The sequence below is a fragment of the Ailuropoda melanoleuca genome, chromosome 7, assembly GCF_002007445.2.
Source record: "Ailuropoda melanoleuca isolate Jingjing chromosome 7, ASM200744v2, whole genome shotgun sequence".
Lineage (NCBI taxonomy): Eukaryota > Metazoa > Chordata > Mammalia > Carnivora > Ursidae > Ailuropoda > Ailuropoda melanoleuca.
This window is the reverse complement of record NC_048224.1, coordinates 24,448,706-24,466,564: the sequence shown is the minus strand read 5'-3', so window position 1 is coordinate 24,466,564 and position 17,859 is coordinate 24,448,706. Positions and strand designations below refer to the sequence as shown.

The following is a 17,859-nucleotide window of genomic DNA, read 5'->3' as shown; positions in this document are numbered from 1 at the left end:
CTGGGTCCTTTGGAGCACAGAAGAAAAAAGGATAGGGGAGGCAGCCCTGGAAGGTGAAATGCAAGGTATTTTAGAGCCAGGGGAGCAGCAGGTGCAAAGGCAGAGGATCCTTGAGGTTTCTCTCTTGGGTCTTTCTTGGTGCTATTAAGCAGGAAGAGGAGCCTAGAAGAGGTTTGGTTGCAGGGCTTTGGGCTCTGGGGTGGAGATGGCCTGTGTGTACGGAGCGGGGGTGGGGGGTGTTTCCTGGGCTGGAGAGGGAGGGAGCCTGGTGATGGACCGGAGACGGAGTTTTGTGCCTCACTCCACCAAGTGTTTGCTGCCCCCTTGTGGTCTCAGGGAGTGCTGTGGCCCCAAACCCCTTTACAACTGCCAGCCTGCCGCCACCCACCCTGCACGGTTTCGCTAGCATCTCAAATTCAGCATGACCTAAGACTGAAACTTGGGAGTCATCCTAGACTCTTCCCTTCTTAGTCCAAACAGTCGCCAACGAACCAAACCTACTTCCTAATATCTCCCAACTTAATCTACTTTTCTCTATTCCGACGGCTATTTCTGTTTCAGTCTCTTAAATCATTTAACAAATACTTGAGCGCCTGTTATACGCTAGGCACCATACGAGTCTCCGTGGACACGCCCCCGGAACCCCGCGGCCTGTTCACCCGCGGTTGCGGCCCAATTTCCCCACTCCCACTCCCTTTGGCGGGAGCCAAAGTGAGCTGTGCACACAAACTGGTTTGACTGGCTCCTGAAAAAAACCCTCCGTGGCTCGCCATGCCCACAGAATGAGGTCGAAGCTCAGAACTCGATGACAAAGGCTCTTCTTCGCGCAGCAGCAGCCACTTCAAACGGAACCTCTTGCCCCTGTCCTAAGTGAAAGCCACTGTTTCGCCTTTGCTATTGCGGTGCGCTCGACTGATGACGCCAGCCCTGCCATTTTCTCAGGGCCGGATCCTCCCTATCTTTGGGAAGCGAGTCTCTGATGGTGGCTCCTCTCCGCACGGTTCTTCTGCGCCCCATTAGGGGTGCCCTGCCCCAGACTGCCTGTATGTTCATGGTCTCAGGGTGTCTTGGCTAAGCTCATTCCTAGACGTCCAGGCCATACTCAGTTTTCCCGAGGAGGCACGGCGGGCCACGGCCCCGCAGGCCCCGCCCCTACCCGGCGTGCGCGGCCCCGCGGCTTCGGCGCGCTCCCGGCGCGCTCGCCATCTTGGCTCCAGAACGAACTGGAGGCGTGCGCGGCCGGGGCGGTGAGAGCTAGAGCGCAGTGGGGTCGGGGGCGGTGGTGCGGGTGTCTGGCGGTAGAGGGAGGAGAGGGGAGGCTGGCTCCTTGGTCTCTGCGGCCTGCGGGGTTTTGGAGTCCTCCCGTGGCGGTGGAGGGGGCCATGCTGTGGACCCCATTCCAGGAGTCCCACGCAGCCCTCCGCGTCAAGCTTCTGCTTCCGAGTTTCTGGGTGACCTGGATTGGGGGCATCGACACTGGGAATCTCATGGGGAGGGGTGCTCAGCCCTATTCTTAGGATCCCGGAGTGGGAAGGGGTTCAGTTCTGTTTGAGGAGCCTTTGGAGGAAGGCTCTTGGCTCTTGCTAGAGAGCTTGGAGTGTAGGAACCTGTGCAAGCGGAGTGAGGGGGGCTTGTCCCTGTCTTAGCTGTGGGTGAGGGGCGCTCAGTCTTGTTTTCGAAAGTCTGGGGCAATGGTGTAACTGGGGCACAGGGATGCTAGAGCACCTGGCTTTGGGGATCCCAAACAGACCAGGTTTTGGCACTCCCGGCTGACAGAATCCAAAGGCAGAAAGACGAGTGGTGGTGAAACAAAAAAGGAATTTATTTCAGTGGGGGCCAACACTGAGAAGACAGCGGACTAGGCTCAAAGACTGTCTTCAAAGTGCTGACAGTGCTTCTAGGTTTATATAAGGACAATGTGGGACAAAGGTCGGTCTGTAGGTACAATGGGCAGTAAAGGGCAGGCCCATCATTGTCTTGGGGCCAAAGAGGGTCTTGCTGACCTTAGAGCAGTCGTTATTGCTTGAGGGGTAGTTTCTGCTTGAGGGGTAGTTTCGGTTCCCATCAAGGGATGCTTTGCCTGCAGGGTCTTTTGCCAGAGTTGAAAGATAAGCTAAAGGGGCGCCTCGCTGGCTCAGTAGAGCAACCAGCTCTTGATCTGGAGGGTCGTGAGTTGGAGCCCCACGTTGGGCATAGAGCTTACTTTAAAAAAAAAAAAAAAGGCCGGAAAAAAGATAAACTGGAAAGAGCTTTATTAATTAGAAAGTACAGGTTGAGGTGAAGGGGAGGTACTTGAAGTCCTTGTTCAAGGGCACAGCCCTGTCCCAAGGAGCTCAAGATGAGGGAGGCTCAGTCCCAGTCCTAGGGAGCTTGGGGTGAGGGGGCTTGGCCTGTCCTAAAGAGCCCAGTGTTTGATGAATTTGGTCCTATGTCAGGGACTCCAGGGTGGAAGGAGGGTTATGGCCATGTCCAGAAGAATGGGGTATTTGGGATACGGCCCTTTCCCAGGGCAAAGTAGGCATGGCACCTGTGCTGAGAAGCCAGGGGTGAGAGGATACAGTCCTGTTCTGGGAAGCCTGCGATGAGGAGCAGGACCATTTCCTGGAGAGCTGGGGTCGGGGGATGGCTTGGGACGTATTGCCCAGCATTCATCTGACACTTCCCTGCAGCGGACCGTGAAATTCAGACACAACAGCAAGTGGAATGGAGCACTACCGGAAAGCTGGCTCTGTGGAACTCCCAGCACCTTCTCCGATGCCCCAGCTACCTCCTGATACCTTGGAGATGCGGGTCCGAGATGGCAGCAAAATCCGCAACCTACTGGGGCTGGCACTGGGTCGATTGGAGGGTGGTAGTGCACGGCATGTGGTATTCTCAGGTTCTGGCCGGGCTGCAGGGAAGGCAGTCAGCTGTGCTGAGATTGTCAAGCGGCGTGTACCAGGCCTGCACCAGCTTACCAAGCTGCGCTTCCTGCAGACCGAGGACAGCTGGGTGCCAGTCTCACCTGACACAGGCCTGGATCCCCTCACAGTGCGCCGCCATGTACCTGCAGTGTGGGTACTGCTCAGCCGGGACCCCTTGGACCCCAATGAGTGTGGCTACCAGCCTCCAGGAGCACCTCCTGGCCTGGGCCCCACATCAAGCTCCAGCTGTGGCCCACGACCCCGAAGAAGGGTTCGAGACACCTGGTCCTGAAGATCTGCCGAGCAAGCTATTTTCCAGGCATGAATGTGTAGGATGGCTTTGCCTTCTCTGAAAAGCCTCTTGTAACTGTTGAACATCCCCAGCAAGATTTGAATCCATGGAAATGGGCCTCCCTGTCCTTTCTTCCCCTTCTCTCTGGTGTGTGAAAAGGGACTGCTACGAAGAGTTACAGATGTGCTGTCTCAGCTGGGTTCTGGATTGCTTAAGAAGGGTTTACTTGGCCTTCTACCTGCTGTGCCTCTGTCCTTTCTTCTGACGGAGATCCAGGGAGTGGGTTAGGAAATAAAGGTTCTGTCCATTTGTCTAATGAGCCTCTGTTTGACTTGCTATGTGGAGGGGGGATTAAAGGAGGGAGAGTCCCTGTACCCCTCCACCCCATCCCTAGTTTAGGGACATTTTTCTTTCTCTGCAGCATTTATTATAGTATAGTGATTAAGCTCATGGTCTTAGGTACTGACTGCCTGGATTTGAATCCTGGTTCTGCCATTTGGTAGTAAGTTACTGGTTTGTAACCTTGGGCAAGTAGTGCTCTGAGTCTTAGGGCTCCCATCCATAAAACAGGATATATGTGGTGCTTACCTCATAGGGTTGTTATAAGGATTAAGTGTACAAATATACACATATGACTCTTAGATATCACCTGGGCATATAGTACTATATAAATATTAATTGCTATCATTGTTAATTATTCCACTTACAAACATATTTTTTCCTATCTTAAAAACATAGCTCATGGGGCACCTGGCTGGCTCAGTTGGAATATCGTGTGGCTCTTGATCTCAGGTTTGTGAGTTCAAGCCCCATGTGGGTGTAGAGATTACTTAAATAAATAAACTTAAAGAAAAAAAAAAAACAGCTCAATCTCATATCGGCTCTCCAGGTCTCATCCTTCCTTTTTACCCCTTGCTGCTCCTTTTCTGTCTCAACTTGGCCATAGACAGATTCACCATGGTAAGGCCAGGGGCATGCGGAGAGAGGTGAAGATTGCAGTGGTAGCCAGGAGTCTGCAGGGACCAGAGCAGGATTGTGGGTGGTGGTAGATTCAGGGAGAGTTGAGTCAGTTGGATATCTCACTGGATTTTGAGGTCTTCTCTAATGTATCCAGTAGACTGAGTGTCCAGTCACCAGGAAAGCATAAACTTGGGACTCTCTGGGCTCACATTGTGGCAGGAAAGGCCCAGCAATTTGAGAGTGGTGAAGTGATGTTTGGCTGAGTCTAGGTGGGAAGAGTTAGGATGTTGGGAGAAATGGGGGACTGGAGGCCTCAGTAAGGGCTTAGGGCAGGAATGAGGGAACCATAAGGCTAGAAGGCTGTGGTCAAGCTTTGAATGCTACATTCTGTGCTTTCCAAGGTAGGTTGCCCAGAGCCATAGGGAAGACTCCGAGGGAGGGGCAAGTGATGCAGATTCAGGGGATGTTAGAGACAGGAAACCCTCTGAGCAGCTGCCCAGCCAGGCCTCTCAAATACAGAGGGTCAAGGAGCATCTAACACACCCCTAGAGCCTGTGGCAGAGACTCTGGTGTCTTGCTAGCAGCAACTGCCTGACTCCCCATTTTCTTTGTGGCTAACTCAGGTTTTTGCTCCCTCCCAGCTTCTGCATATCGCCTTTTCTCTAAGCATCTCCACTTGTGTGTCTCCTACCATGAACAGCTCTCCGAGTGTCACTAGTCCCCAGAGCTTTGGGGCCAGGCTCCTTGCAGATTATTGGTATGTGGCTCAGCATCCTACCCTGCTCCAGCCTACTCCAGCCATGATGGAATGATCATATGGAGTAAGCATGGTGACTGGTACTGAACGAATGATTCAGTAAGGTGTTATCACAAGCTCTGGAAGTCCAAGGTGGGGCCCCCATTTGGGCAGCTCATTGAGATACCACCTGGGAACTACAGGATGATGGCAGGGGTTTGTGTGAGGGAAACTGAGCTGAGGTCAAAGTCTCTTGGGAGGAGCAGAATCTGTAGTTCAGAGAAGCAGGAAATAGCCCACAAGCTAAGAGAGGGATGACCAGTGATTCTGGGGCCTTTCCCCTCCTGGGTCTCTACAGGGCCCAACTGGAGCCTAGAGGAAGAATTTTAGGAAGGGAGCCAGAGAGAAGATAGGCCTTTAGAGTCAGAAAGCTTGACCCAACTTAGGAGGGAGCATAAGAGTTGTATATAATCGCTGATTTAGTTTCTTCACACTTTCTTCTTTATCCACTCCAGTGTGGCTTCTGCCTCAATGGTTTCTTTTCTTTTTTTTTTTTTTTTAAAGATTTTATTTATTTATTTGACAGAGACAGCCAGTGAGAGAGGGAACACAAGCAGGGGGAGTGGGAGAGGAAGAAGCAGGCTTCCAGCGGAGGAGCCTGATGTGGGGCTCGATCCCATAATGCTGGGATCACGCCCTGAGCCGAAGGCAGACGCTTAACCGCTGTGCCACCCAGGCGCCCCCCTGCCTCCATAATTTCTTAGAAAAGGTTATGCCTTGGTATGAAAGGTGAGGAAGTGGAGACAGCCCTTTCAAGAAGTAGGATTGTGAATGGGAGGAGAGAAGTGATAAATGTAGAGGAATGTGGGATACAGAGTTTTTTTATTTTTTATTTTAATGATTTAGAGATTTGAGCATCTTTGTAGGTTAATGGAAGAATTTAGTAGAGAAAAAGAGTAAAGATGCAAGAGACTGGATAACTCAGAATGCAACTCTGTAAGGGGTAAAAGGGAATGGGATCCAGGAGCATGGAGGTATGGGCCTCCCAAAGAGGGCAGGGGAGAGGACTCCCTGTAAGTTCCCAGGGAAGGAGTTGAAGATGAGTAGGCATGCGGATGGCTGTGAAGGTGAAAGGACATGAGGGAGTTCAGAAGGTTTCTATCTCCTCCTGAGGCGGGAATCCAGCTCTGCTGCTGAGAGTGGACCAAGGAGGCTGGTGGGAAGTAAGTATGAGATAGTTGTTGCAGGAGAGAGAAACAGAGAGGTCCAGGAGGATGACCAGGCAAGGCTAAAAGCCCGGCTGAGGCTGGTGACCATGAATGTGTAGTGTTATCAGAGTGTGTGAGCTTCAGCATCCATAGGCTAGGTGAGGACTCAGAGGAATCACTGTTGCATTCTTCCAGACTGAGGCTGAGACAGGCAGAAATGATGGAAGAATAGTGAGACCAGCAAGATAGAGTGAAGGGTCAAGGAATCCAAAGTGGGCCAGGAGACAAATGAAGATAGGGGTAGGGGTCATTGTCCTGGAGATCCATATGAAGACATATAGGGTGAGGTGGGATGAAATGGAGTAGTTGAGAGAACTAGGACAGGGCACTGTCGCTATACCCATTTCTAGGGCTGTTATACCAAAGTATCAAAGACTGAGTGGCCTAGAACAGAAATTTACTGCCTGACAGTGTTAGAGATTCGAAGTCTGAAGTCACATTGTCAGCAGGGCCATTGTGCCTCTGAAACCTATAGGAGAAGGCTTCCTTGACTCATCCTAATTTCTTTCTTTCTTTCCTTCCTTCCTCCCTCCCTCCCTCCCTCCCTCCCTCCCCCTCTCTCTCTCTCTTTCTCTTTCTCTCTCTTTTTCTTCTTTCTTTCTTTTTTTTTTTTTTAGATTTTGTTTACTTGACAGCACAAGCAGGAGGAGCAGCAGGCAAAGGGAGAAGCAGGCTTGGGATCACGACCTGAGCCAAACTGAGCCACCCAGGCGCCCGAAACTCCTCCTACATTCTATTTTGCCATCAGTCTTTGGTCTTCTTGGCTTTTAGATGTATCACTCCAGTCATTCATCTTCACATTTTCTTCCCTTGTGTCTGTTTCTATGTCCAATTTTCTCCTTTTTATAAGGAAACCGGTCGTATTGGATTAGGGCCCACCCTAATAGCCTCATTTTAACTCGATTACCTCTGTAAAGATCTTATTTACAAATAAAGTCACCTTTTCAGGTACCGGGTTTAGGACTTAAACATATCCTTTATGGAGGGACATAATTCAACAGTAGCTGAAAGGCGAGATGAAGAAGTCCATGGATTTGAGAGTTTGAGGAGCTGACTGGACTTGGTTGTGGGCACGAGAGTGGATAGCTGGGTGGCCTGGAGGGAAAGTCACTGAAGATGAGGTGGAAGAATTAAGAAGCTGGGGAGGGGGGCGCCTGGGTGGCACAGCTGTTGAGCATCTGCCTTCGGCTCAAGGCGTGATCCGGCGTTATGGGATAGAGCCCCACATCTGGCTCCTCCGCTGGGAGCCTGCTTCTTTCTCTCCCACTCCCCCTGCTGTGTTCCCTCTCTCGCTGGCTGTCTCTCTGTCACATAAATAAATAAAATCTTTTAAAAAAAATAAAAAAGAACACAATATGATTGGAGGGTTTACATACCTTCCCCGTGCAAGCAGGCACCAAGTCCTGCCAATTTTGCTTCCTAGGTGTCTCTCCATTCCCACAGCCTCTGTTGTTCTGTGCCCCTCATTATCTTACAAAATTCTCCTTACTGGTTTCCCTGCTTCACTCCCTTCTGAGCTCTCCTCCAAACCAAGTTCCCTTTGTTTAGAATGTCCTTCTGCCAGATTCCTGCATGGCTGTCTCCCTTCCTCCGTTAAGCCTTTGCTCAAATGTCACCTCAGCAAGGCCTTTTCTGACCAATCCATTTAAGATTGCAGTCAAGCACTCCTGCACTTTTTTTTTTTTAAGGATTTTATTTGTTTAAAAAGAAATAAGAGAGAAAGCGCATGCACGAGCACGAGTGAGCAGGTGGAGGGAAAAAGAATCTGAAGCAGACTCCACACTGAGCATGGAGCTCGCTGGACACAGGGCTCAATCCCGCGACCAGATCATGACCTAAGCTGAAACCAAGAGTCAGATGCTTAACTGACGAAGCCACCCATGTGCCTCATCAATCAAGCACTTGATTTCCCTTACCCTGCCTTTTTCCCCTTCTAAATATAATTTACTTCTTTAAAATAGTGTTTTTTGGGGGGCATCTGGGTGGCTCAGTTATGCGTCTGCCTTCGGCTTAGGTCATGATCCCAGGGTCCTGGAATTGAGCCCCGCATCAGGCTCTCTGCTCTGCGGGGAGCCTGCTTCTCCCTCTGCCTCCCTCTCTCTGTCTCTCATGAATAAATAAATAAAATCTTTTTTAAAAAATCGTGTTTTTGTTTATTGTCTGTCTCCTCCAAATGAGAATGTAAGCTTGAAAAGGGCAGGAATCTTTGTTTTGTTGCTTAATGTAACCTAAGGATCTTGAACATTGCTTGGTACATAGTAGGTGCTTGATATATATTTAATGTAAGAATGAATGAATATTGAGCCTCCAAGCATGTGGCCATACCCAGATTGGTCATTCTCCCTCAACCTCCCCATGTCCAGATTAGAGGACAAGATCCAAATTCATTCACTGGATGGTCTTAAAGGACCCCCTTGCCTGGTCACTGCCATGGCTCAGTTCATCTTTGGCCCAATGCTCTTGGATCTGGGCTCTGGCCACACTAATGCCTTACTCTTCCCACGTGCCATGAGATTTTCTGCTTTTGAGCCATTCTGTCTGCTTGGAACTCATCAAGAGTGTTCAAAGGACATTAGCAGTGGGGTCTGGGCACTCCCTCCTGAGGACCTTCCTCCTCACCACTCCCTCCCACCCCCCCCCCCCCCCCCCCCCCCCCCCCCCACAATTTGGGATCTGGCCTGATTCTGTAGGGTACCTCTAACTCCCACTTTGGTCCTTGCACTGGGGAGGTGATGTCTGGCTGCACTTCTGAACATGGCCGCAAGGTGTCAGCATTTACAAAGGGACAACCCATCCCATTGCAGGGTTTGTGCAGAGGTTCCCAGCAGCCCCAAGACAAGAGGAGAGTCTAGGCTTGAAATTTGGCCTTCAGTGGGCGCAAAGATCTCTCGTTTGTTCAACAAACAGTTAATGATTATCCACAATGTGACAAATGCAGTCACTGGCTTCAGAACCACCTGCCTCACGAGGAGTATAGCCACATACACAGTTTCATTATTGGTATGATACGTAGAGAGATTAGGGAAGTTAGACTTCAAGAGTTCAGAGCCCCTCAACCGGTATTTAGGGACAGACAAAGCTTAAAGAAGAGGAGATGGTGCCTGTGTAGAATCTCAAAAAAGCGCCAGAAATAAAAAGTGAAAGGACATTCTGGGTAAAGGGCGGGCATGAGCTAAGGTAAGAGCGCCGAGGTCATCACTGGAGCATGAAGTTCATGGCAGGGAGTGTGAGAAATGAAGCTCAGGGGTGGGTGGGGGCCAGACAGGAACGGCCTGAGTGCCGGGCCAAGGAGCTTGGGCTTGTTTTGAGGGTGATGGAGAGTCATCGAAGGCTTTAAGGAAGAAATGTTGTGGCGTATCATATTGGTGTCTTAGAGCTCTGGCTGCTACAGTGTGGAAAGTGGATTGGGGGCACAGGGCGGGAAGGACAGTGAGGAGGTTTCTATAGGGATCCAGGAAGAGATGGTGACGTCAAAATGATGGCTGGAGCTTGAGAGAAGCCCCTTCTAGCCCACAAGAGCTTTCAAAGCCTGGCACTTTGAAAGAGTCCTTGGCCCTAGGCACCCTCTTCACCACCCTTTAAGTCACCTCAGCCCTTCTGTTTCGGATGCTCCTTTTGGCTCTCTCTTAGCTCCCCTAATTATTCTGGTTGGAAGCAGGGTCTCTTGTCAGTTTCTGTGTGAGGTCCACAATGTCCTACGTCCCCATTCTTTTGGTAGATCTGTCAGCCTTCAGCTCACACTACATCCCAGCTTCCCTCACTGTGATCCAGTCACGCACCTCCTTCTTTGACAGAAACAACAGTTAGAAGTGTGAGCCCTCCACCAGGGCTGTCACTCCTGCCGTGCCCCCACCCCCATGCATGAGCGTGCATGTCTGTGTATATACGCATGCATGTGTACCATTGACAGGACTGATGCTGAGGGACGGCATCTCTGGCAGGCAGAGGGGCATCACCTGAAGAAAGGTCTGGAGGTAGGAAAGTACAAGGGAGCGTTTGGGGCTCAGGGGGGAATGTTGTTAGCAGGGTCTGGCTAACCTTCGAGGTTGGGCCTGGAGCCATTACCATGTCCTGCCAGCAGGGGGCACCACAGCCAGGTTTTGAGCAGGGATTGGGAGAGTCACCTTCATTCAGTCTCATGAATATGCACAGAAACCTGTTGAATTATGCAGACCGAAAGGATGTAAATGTATATGCAAATTTGGTGCTGCCCTCCCTGTTACTATGGAAACCAAAGAATAGCAAAGGGGGGCCCAAACCCTGGGGAGACCAGGTTGGAATGACTGGAGACCAGGAGGCTCTCCTCTGTCGCCTGCTTTTCCCCTTCCTGCTGTTTTGATCATTTTCTTCACCTCACTGTGTCTTTGTCTCCTTGCTCTCTCTCCATCTCCCTGCCCCTCTTGATCTTTCTGTCTCCATCTCTATTTGGCCCTCCTGTTTTTTTGTTTCTGTCTCTCGGTCTCTGAGTTCCTGTCTGTCCCTGTCTGTGTATCTTTGACTCCATGTCACTGTTGCTCTATGACTCTGAGATAGTGTTTCTCTGTGACTTCATGTCTTCCCCTATCTTTGTGTCTTAAATTGCGTGGCTCTCCCTCCTTCTGCATCTCCCTGTCTCCATGTCTCTGACTCACATCTTTTTTCTCTGCATCTCTATTTTTGTGTCTGACTCTGTCTAATTGTGTCTATTTCTTGGTCTCTCTTCCAGGTTCTCCCCCCTCTCTTTCACTCTGATTCTCTCTCTCTGAACTTCTTATTCCAATGCTTGTCTCTGTCTGATGGGAAGGAAAGAAAGCTGCACATCTGTCCTTGCCTGCATGCTCGAAGATTCTGAGTGCCCTCCCCAAATAAAATCCAGTTTCAGGTCTGGCCCCTGTCAGCGTTGGCATAGGATCCCTGTGACAGGCGCACGCTGGCTGCCAGGACATCATGGCTCCTGTTCCAGCCTCTGCCTACTGTGTGACCCTGCCTAGTGTTTCTCTCTCTGTCTAGATCTGTAGTCTTATTTCTCTCTCCATGAATCTGGTGGGCATCCTGAGGCAATGATGTGGAGAGAATAGGGAATTGAGAGGTAAGTCTTAGTGGTTCACCCATCTGGCTCTCTGCCTAAGGGCTGACGTGAGGGGTCTGGCTCGGGTCCAGGTATGGGGGTGTCTAGGGCTAGTTGAGACCAATCCTGGCCCCAGAGAAGACTCCTTGCTGAGCCACAAAATCAAGCAGCAACTATCCACAGTCTATCCATGCTCCTGTCCGTGGCAGCCTTAACCATCTCATTACCTGTTCAGGGTCTGTTTGTTTGCCCCTCTCTCATTGGGTTTATATTTAAAGAACACCTATTCTATACCATGTCTCTGTCTTCACAGATCCACAGTGATAGAGAAATGACATCTGGACTTTTTGCACACCCCCCCCCCAGAAGGGGCTCTTTGGTCCAGGCGGAAGAACACAGATTCTTCAACCCCCATAGCTTCCTATCCCTGGTGGGCCCATCTGGGGGTATAAAGCATATGCAGCTGCAAAAGTCATGGATCAAGGTTAGGAGAAACAGAGACACAGAGACAAAGACAGAGAGAGATAGAGAAAATATGTCTCCATACAGGGTTTGGGATGGGGTATGGGAAACGAGGCAGAACTCAGGGTGAGGGTGGCCCAGAATGTTCTGAGGGCAGGTAAGCCACCCTATGTAGAGGTGGAAGGCTTCCCCCTTCAGTTCTGGGCTCTGGGCAGGTTGCCTTACCACCAGGCAAGCTCTAAACATGGGGGATCTGGCTTGGGCCCAGGTGTGGGGGCAGTTAGAGAAGTCAGGGCAAGTCCCCCTTCCTCCAAGAGACTGCCAAGCCGAGCCCCCAGCTCTCCTGTGTCGCCAGAAAGGACACAGACATAATCACTCTTCCCACCGACTGTGATTCACCCATGTTCAGGCCCAGGCGTGATCCTCCTGTCAGGCATTCCACGTTTGAATTAAAAACCTCCCTGGACACCCCACCCCATCCCACCTAGGCCAGTTGTGCCAACGGGGTTGGAGCAGGGTCAAAGAGGGCTGTCTGGGGGGCTTCTGGGAAAGCCACACATGGGGAGAGAAAAAGGGATCAGGGGAAAGATGCAGAGTGAGAAAGACGGAAAGACAGATGATGTATGTAGAGGGAGGTGGAGGAAGACGCAGGAGACATAAAGACATTGATGGGGAGAAAGCCAAAGCCAGCAGATGAAGGGGGCTCTGGTGCCCACCAGGCTAGTGCTGAACACTTGACTGGATTATCTCATTTAATCGAATCTTCACAACAGTCCTAGGAAATGGGCACTATTCCGATCCCATTCTATTCCTGAGGTAATTGAAGCACAGAGACATGAAGTCATTTCCCTGAGGTCACAAAGCTGTAAATGGTGGAGTCGGTATTTGAACACTTCCGTCTCACTGAAGAGCCAAGAAAAGAGACAGATACAGAGACAGAGGTGGGGACAGATTCTCACACCAGCACTCATGGGAAATCTGGGAATCCTGGAGTCATCAGGCAGCTGTGCAGGGGAAGGCGTTCCCACAGGCCAGCAAGCATGCAGCTTTCCCTCCTTTCTATCAGAGACAAGGACTGTGACAGAGAGAGACATAGAAGGAGAGAGTGACAGAGACCTCAGAGCGGGGAGAGAGATGGAAGGGGAACTCCAGGCCACAGAATTCCTTGTCAGACCTTCCTCCTTCCTGCCAGGTGTGCAGCCTTTGTGCCCCTGATGCAAATCTGGCCCAACCAACACCTTGCTTTGGTGGGGCCCAGGCTTTGAGATTCATTCTTTCTTCCCCACAGATTTACTGAGCGCCTACTAATAGAGGGGAAGTCCTGCCCCACAGCTCCTATCTCTTTCTCTTTCACAATACTGAGAAACCCTTCCCTTTGTCTAATTTCAATCCCCTAAGATAGGTTCTGCAATAAGGGATCAAGATTAGAATTTGGGGACACTTCAATATGGAGGCTAAGTCTAGCCAAGCACAGAGAAGAGGTCCCTAAGGGCTGGCTTTGGGTGCTTTCTGGTTGGAGGCCCCTTCTAGTTGGTTTGGGGAAGAAGGTCATGGCCCAGCTGGTGGGGCCCAGAGAGCTGAGCTGTCAGCAGCAGGGAGGATAGGGTTGAGAAGAAAACCAGGAACTATCCTGAGGGAGCCGGGGAGTTGGCGTTATGGTTTCTAATGTCTTAACCCTGGTTTCAATTACCCCCAGGGTCCCCTGGGTTCCCTGGCTGTTGAGGGCTCCCAAGCTTGAGGAATGCTCAGGAGCCTCCTAGGAATGCCAGAAACTAGAGGCTCAGGGATAGGAGTCTGGGGGCAAGGGAGCTTTTCCATCCTCTTCTTCCCAGTGGCTGGCTGAGACAGGCCCCAAGACCAAGCAGGGCTCTGGGGGCAGCAGGGAGGCTGGGGAAGGAGGGGCCTACACTCTGCTCACAGGCTTCTGTGGAGGGGCTCCATCAGCCAGCTCCTTAACACCAGCTTGGTCCAGTGATCTCAGCCCAATCCTGGCTGCTAAAGCCCAGAGCTTTTTCTTGGCCTCACCAGCTCCTTTTCGGTCTTGTGACAACCCTGACTTCTGCTTTCGTTCTGTCTCTGGGGGCAACCACACCTTCTCTGCCCTCTCTGTTTTTTGTTTTTGTTTTGTTTTTTAAAGATTTTATTTATCTATCTATCTATCATCTATTTATTTGAGAGAGAGAGCGCACATCATGCTAGCTCACGAGCAGGGGGGAGGGGCTGAGGGAGACCGTGGGTCCTGATCTCAGGACTTGAAATCACGACCAGAGCTGAAATCAAGAGGCAGAGGCTCAACCGACTGAGCCACCCAGGCGCCCCAGCCTCTCTGGTTTTCAGTCCTGAAATCCTCAATCCACTCCTCCCCCTCATCATTTACTCTCCCTGCTCCATGATCTATCTTATTATCTCCCAGCTCGCTCAGAGTGCCCAGATCAGTCTGAGACTTTGATGAATACCCACACATCCAGCAAGAGCCAGTTACGGGGGGCACAGGGAGCTGCTGAACAGGGACTGCGCACTGCCAGCCAGGCGGCCCTCTCTCACCTCCTGTGTTCTCCCCATCCTTGTCCCTGCTGGCCGTCATCCCACAGGCCCTTCACCTGGACATGTCAAGCCCAACTCTCTCCAGCTCAGTGAATGACACCATAATCTCCCAGTTACCCATGCCAAAAACCTGGGAGTCATCTGTGCTTTTGTACCCAATGTTCTCTCTGGGCCTGGCACACAGTAGGTGCTAATAAATGTCTGTTGAACTGAACTTAATTCAATTTTCTCTCTTGGACTCCCATCTGCTTCTGTCTGTTTCCCTGGGACTTGGTGTTTCTGGCATTCAGACTTTAAATCCCTAATTTTTCTCTGTCTTCTGAATCACTACAATTGATTTTCTGAGGAAGAAGTTGGGGCCTCTTTTCTTCCCTCTGCCCCTGCTCCAGGGAATCACAGGCTGGCTGGAAATGGAACTGTGGGAGATGAAGGGAGGAAGCCAATCTGGGGCCATGTGGCCCTCAGTCCTATTTGGAAATCCCAGCTCCGTTATCAGGGAGGCAGCTCTCCAGCAGCAGGGATCTGGGCTGTCACTGGAAGGAGACAATCCTTCGAAGACATATGCCTCCTCCATGAAGAACTGGAGGAGAAAGGGATCAAGACCTACTGGAGTGGAAGGAAGGGTGGGAGGGACTTCGTGCTTTTGAGCGGGAATTAGTTTCATGCAAATTTTTACAACACAAAATGAAAACTGCATCTGTGATTTTGCAAGTCTGTGCCCTTTCTCCAGCCTTCAAACATACTTAGTGTCCTAATTCCTAGTTTCTCTGTCTTCTCTTGTCCCTCTCTCCACCCTCCATCCCCTCTGGATCCTCTTCTCTCTCCCTGACCATCTGCTGCTCTTTCCAAACTTATCCCAGACTTTGAATCATGGGGGGGGGGGAGTCCTTAGAAAAGCAGATGCTGGACTAAGTGTCCAGGGGTGTTCTATGTGTATAGGGTGACAAGGGAGCAGATGGAGATGAATCTGAGTGCCCACTCTCCCTCCCCCAAAGCTCTGTTCTCTCTTCAACCCCATGGCCCTGCCCCAGGTCGGGCTGGAGGTCTCCCTCCTGGAGTAACTGCAAACACTTCTTCCCTGGCTGCCCCACTTTCAGCCTTAGCCTTGCCCACTGCCCTGTACAGCAGCAGCTTCAGGGATCTCACTAAAACACAGATCTGGCTATGTTCCTCACCTCTTTCTGCCTTTCCAGGCCTGCATGGCCCTGGCACCAAAGGCGCTTCAGGATGTGGTCTCTGAGCCACTCAGACTGTCTTAGTCTGCCTTCTGGGTCTCTGCTTAATCCCTTGCTGGATACCAAACTCTCTTTCCCACCCCTTGAGGCTGTAACCCATTCAGGTAGTTTCCCTTACCTGTGTCCTGAGACTTGACTCCTCCAGGTCCATGTTGTCCTGTTTGCTTACATCGTTCGTTCGTTCGTTCGTTCATTCATTCATTCCTTCATTATTTTCTTAAATCTAGTTCAAATGTTAGGAGCACCCGTTCCATGCCAGACCCAGCTCTAGCTGTCACAGGGCTGTCCTCATGGAGCTCGCAAGTAACTGAGTAGTTAAACATTACCCAAGTTACTATAAGGAAAAGACTATGGCACTAAGGGAGGAGACAAATGAGGCTTAATCTAGGCTTCTTTTAAGCAACATGTAGGCTGTCACCTCTTGCCTAAGGGGGCAAGCCCTGGCACTCTCACATGGACAAATTGTATACTTACCTATTTTGTTCAGTACCCATCTTCCTTGACTAGAATGGGAGTTCCATGAGGGCAAGGGATGTTTGAACTTTTTTTTTTGACAAAAGGTAAACAGTAAAGTACACAGATATTAAGGGTACAGCTCAAGTTTTGACACGTGTCTAAACTCTTGGAACTGCCACCCCCCGCAACAATTCCAAATTCTATCACCATAAATGAGCTTGCCTGTTCTTGAGTTTTATATAAATGAAATCATTCAATACGTACTCTTTTGTGTCTGGTTCTTTTTTTTCTCTTTGCTCGACATTTTGTCTGTGAACTTTCTCCATTTTTTTGTTGCATGTAGCTACAGTTGGTCCTTTTTTATTGCTGTAACTACACCATAATCTATTCATCCATTTGGGTTGTTTCCAGTTTGAGACTATTATGAATAAAACTGCTGTGAACATTCTTTGTGAGGTAATAGGGTTTATCTATGTTCAGCTTAGTAGATCCTGCCAAACAACGTTTCAAAGTGGTTGTACTAACTTATACACGTATCGGCAGTGTGTGGACTTCTAGTTGCCCAAAATCCTTGAGAGGGCAGGGATTTGTGTCTGTTTGGCTCACTGCTCCATTCTGTCACTTAGATCAATGCCTGGCATATAGCAGATGCTCAGTATATACTTATTGGCTGCCTTATGAAGGGGAGGCCATCAGCATTCCTGGAGTCCTGTTCTGGCTCTGGCACTTACTTGCTGTGTGACCCTGGTCAGGTGACTCCCACTCTGAGTTGTTTCCCTGTCTGTAGCATAAGGGAAGTGACAGTAGGGGGTTTGCCTTCCAGTGCCAGCTAGCACTGTGAGAGCTGGACACCTGCTCATTCATTCACTCCATTTGTACCAAAAGGTCCTACTATGTACCAGGGTGGCGAGGGTGTGATCTGTGACATACCACTGACAGCCTCTTTCAGGTCAGCCAAGACCAGGGGTCACTGCCCATCTTGTCCCCAACTCATCCTTCTGGAGCCTGTTCCTCCTCCCTCTGTCCAGCTCTGACCCCAGGGGGAGGGGGTCTGGACTGAGCCTGTGGATGGAAAATGTGATTAATAATCAAAAAAACATCCAAGAGGAAGAGACCAGGAAAACAACTTGCGGAAAGCTCCTCGCCCAGGGGAGGGGGGCCATGTCCTGGGCCTTGGGACAGCTCCGGCTGCCCTCCCGCCGCCCTTTCTGGGAAGCTGCCACAGGAGTGGGTAATTTTAGCCAAAAGTGAAAAAAAAAAAAGCCGCTCTAATTATTTATGAAAAAAGATGCCCCCCATGTAAATTATGCTTCCCCTGGAGGCTTCCCCCCACTGTTACTCCCCTCCTAGTGGTCCCTCAGCTTGGTCAGCCTGGGGGGCCCTAGAGACACTGGGTTGGGGGCAGAGGAGGAATTTCAACATGAAATGTTGTGTTCATTAGCAGAGAACATGGGGGAAATTCCCTTTCTGCCTGGGCCTGGGCAGCCCAGGCGAATACTCAAAAGCTATTTTGAAAACTAGAGTCTGGGCTGCAGAGTAGGGTGGAGGTTGTATTGGGGAGGGGGGGATTCGGACGTTCTCTTCCCTCCTCTTAGACTCCGGACTTTCAGGGGTTTCCTGAGCCTTAATCCTTCCTCCTTTCAGGGATTTCATTTTCAATGTCTCAGGTTGCCTTCAAACTTCCTTCTTAGCAAAACAGGAGGAACAGAGGGTTAGACTGGCATTAGAACTTCCAACTAAGGAGGAAGGAAGGATATCAAAGAGAGGGTGGGGAGGCTTTGGACCTCTCCAAATAATTTAGAATTCTGGTAGAATATGTTGGGATCAGTAGGCAGCAAACCTGAGAGGAACCTGGAGCAGGACGGAAAGCGCCCTTTCTATCAGAGAGACTGTAGAGGGCCCCAGTGAGGAGGGAAGTATAAGTAGCTCCGGAGAATTGAGGGCAATTCTAGGCTG

At 50.5% G+C, this 17,859-nt stretch overlaps 1 protein-coding gene across 1 annotated transcript; it reads left to right on the top strand.

Annotated features, from left to right (window-relative positions):
- Positions 1 to 1,097: 1,097 nt before the first annotated feature.
- Positions 1,098 to 3,511, top strand: RPP25L (ribonuclease P/MRP subunit p25 like). The gene is made up of 2 exons (XM_002929711.4): positions 1,098 to 1,247; positions 2,670 to 3,511. Exon 2 carries the CDS (start codon positions 2,704 to 2,706, stop codon positions 3,193 to 3,195), a length of 492 nt encoding a protein of 163 aa, XP_002929757.1. The 5' UTR covers positions 1,098 to 1,247; positions 2,670 to 2,703; the 3' UTR covers positions 3,196 to 3,511.
- Positions 3,512 to 17,859: the final 14,348 nt, after the last annotated feature.

Bases quoted from the DNA above. Each gene is read 5' to 3' on its own strand.
- RPP25L (XM_002929711.4), top strand. From the start codon at position 2,704: ATGGAGCACTACCGGAAAGCTGGCTCTGTGGAACTCCCAGCACCTTCT.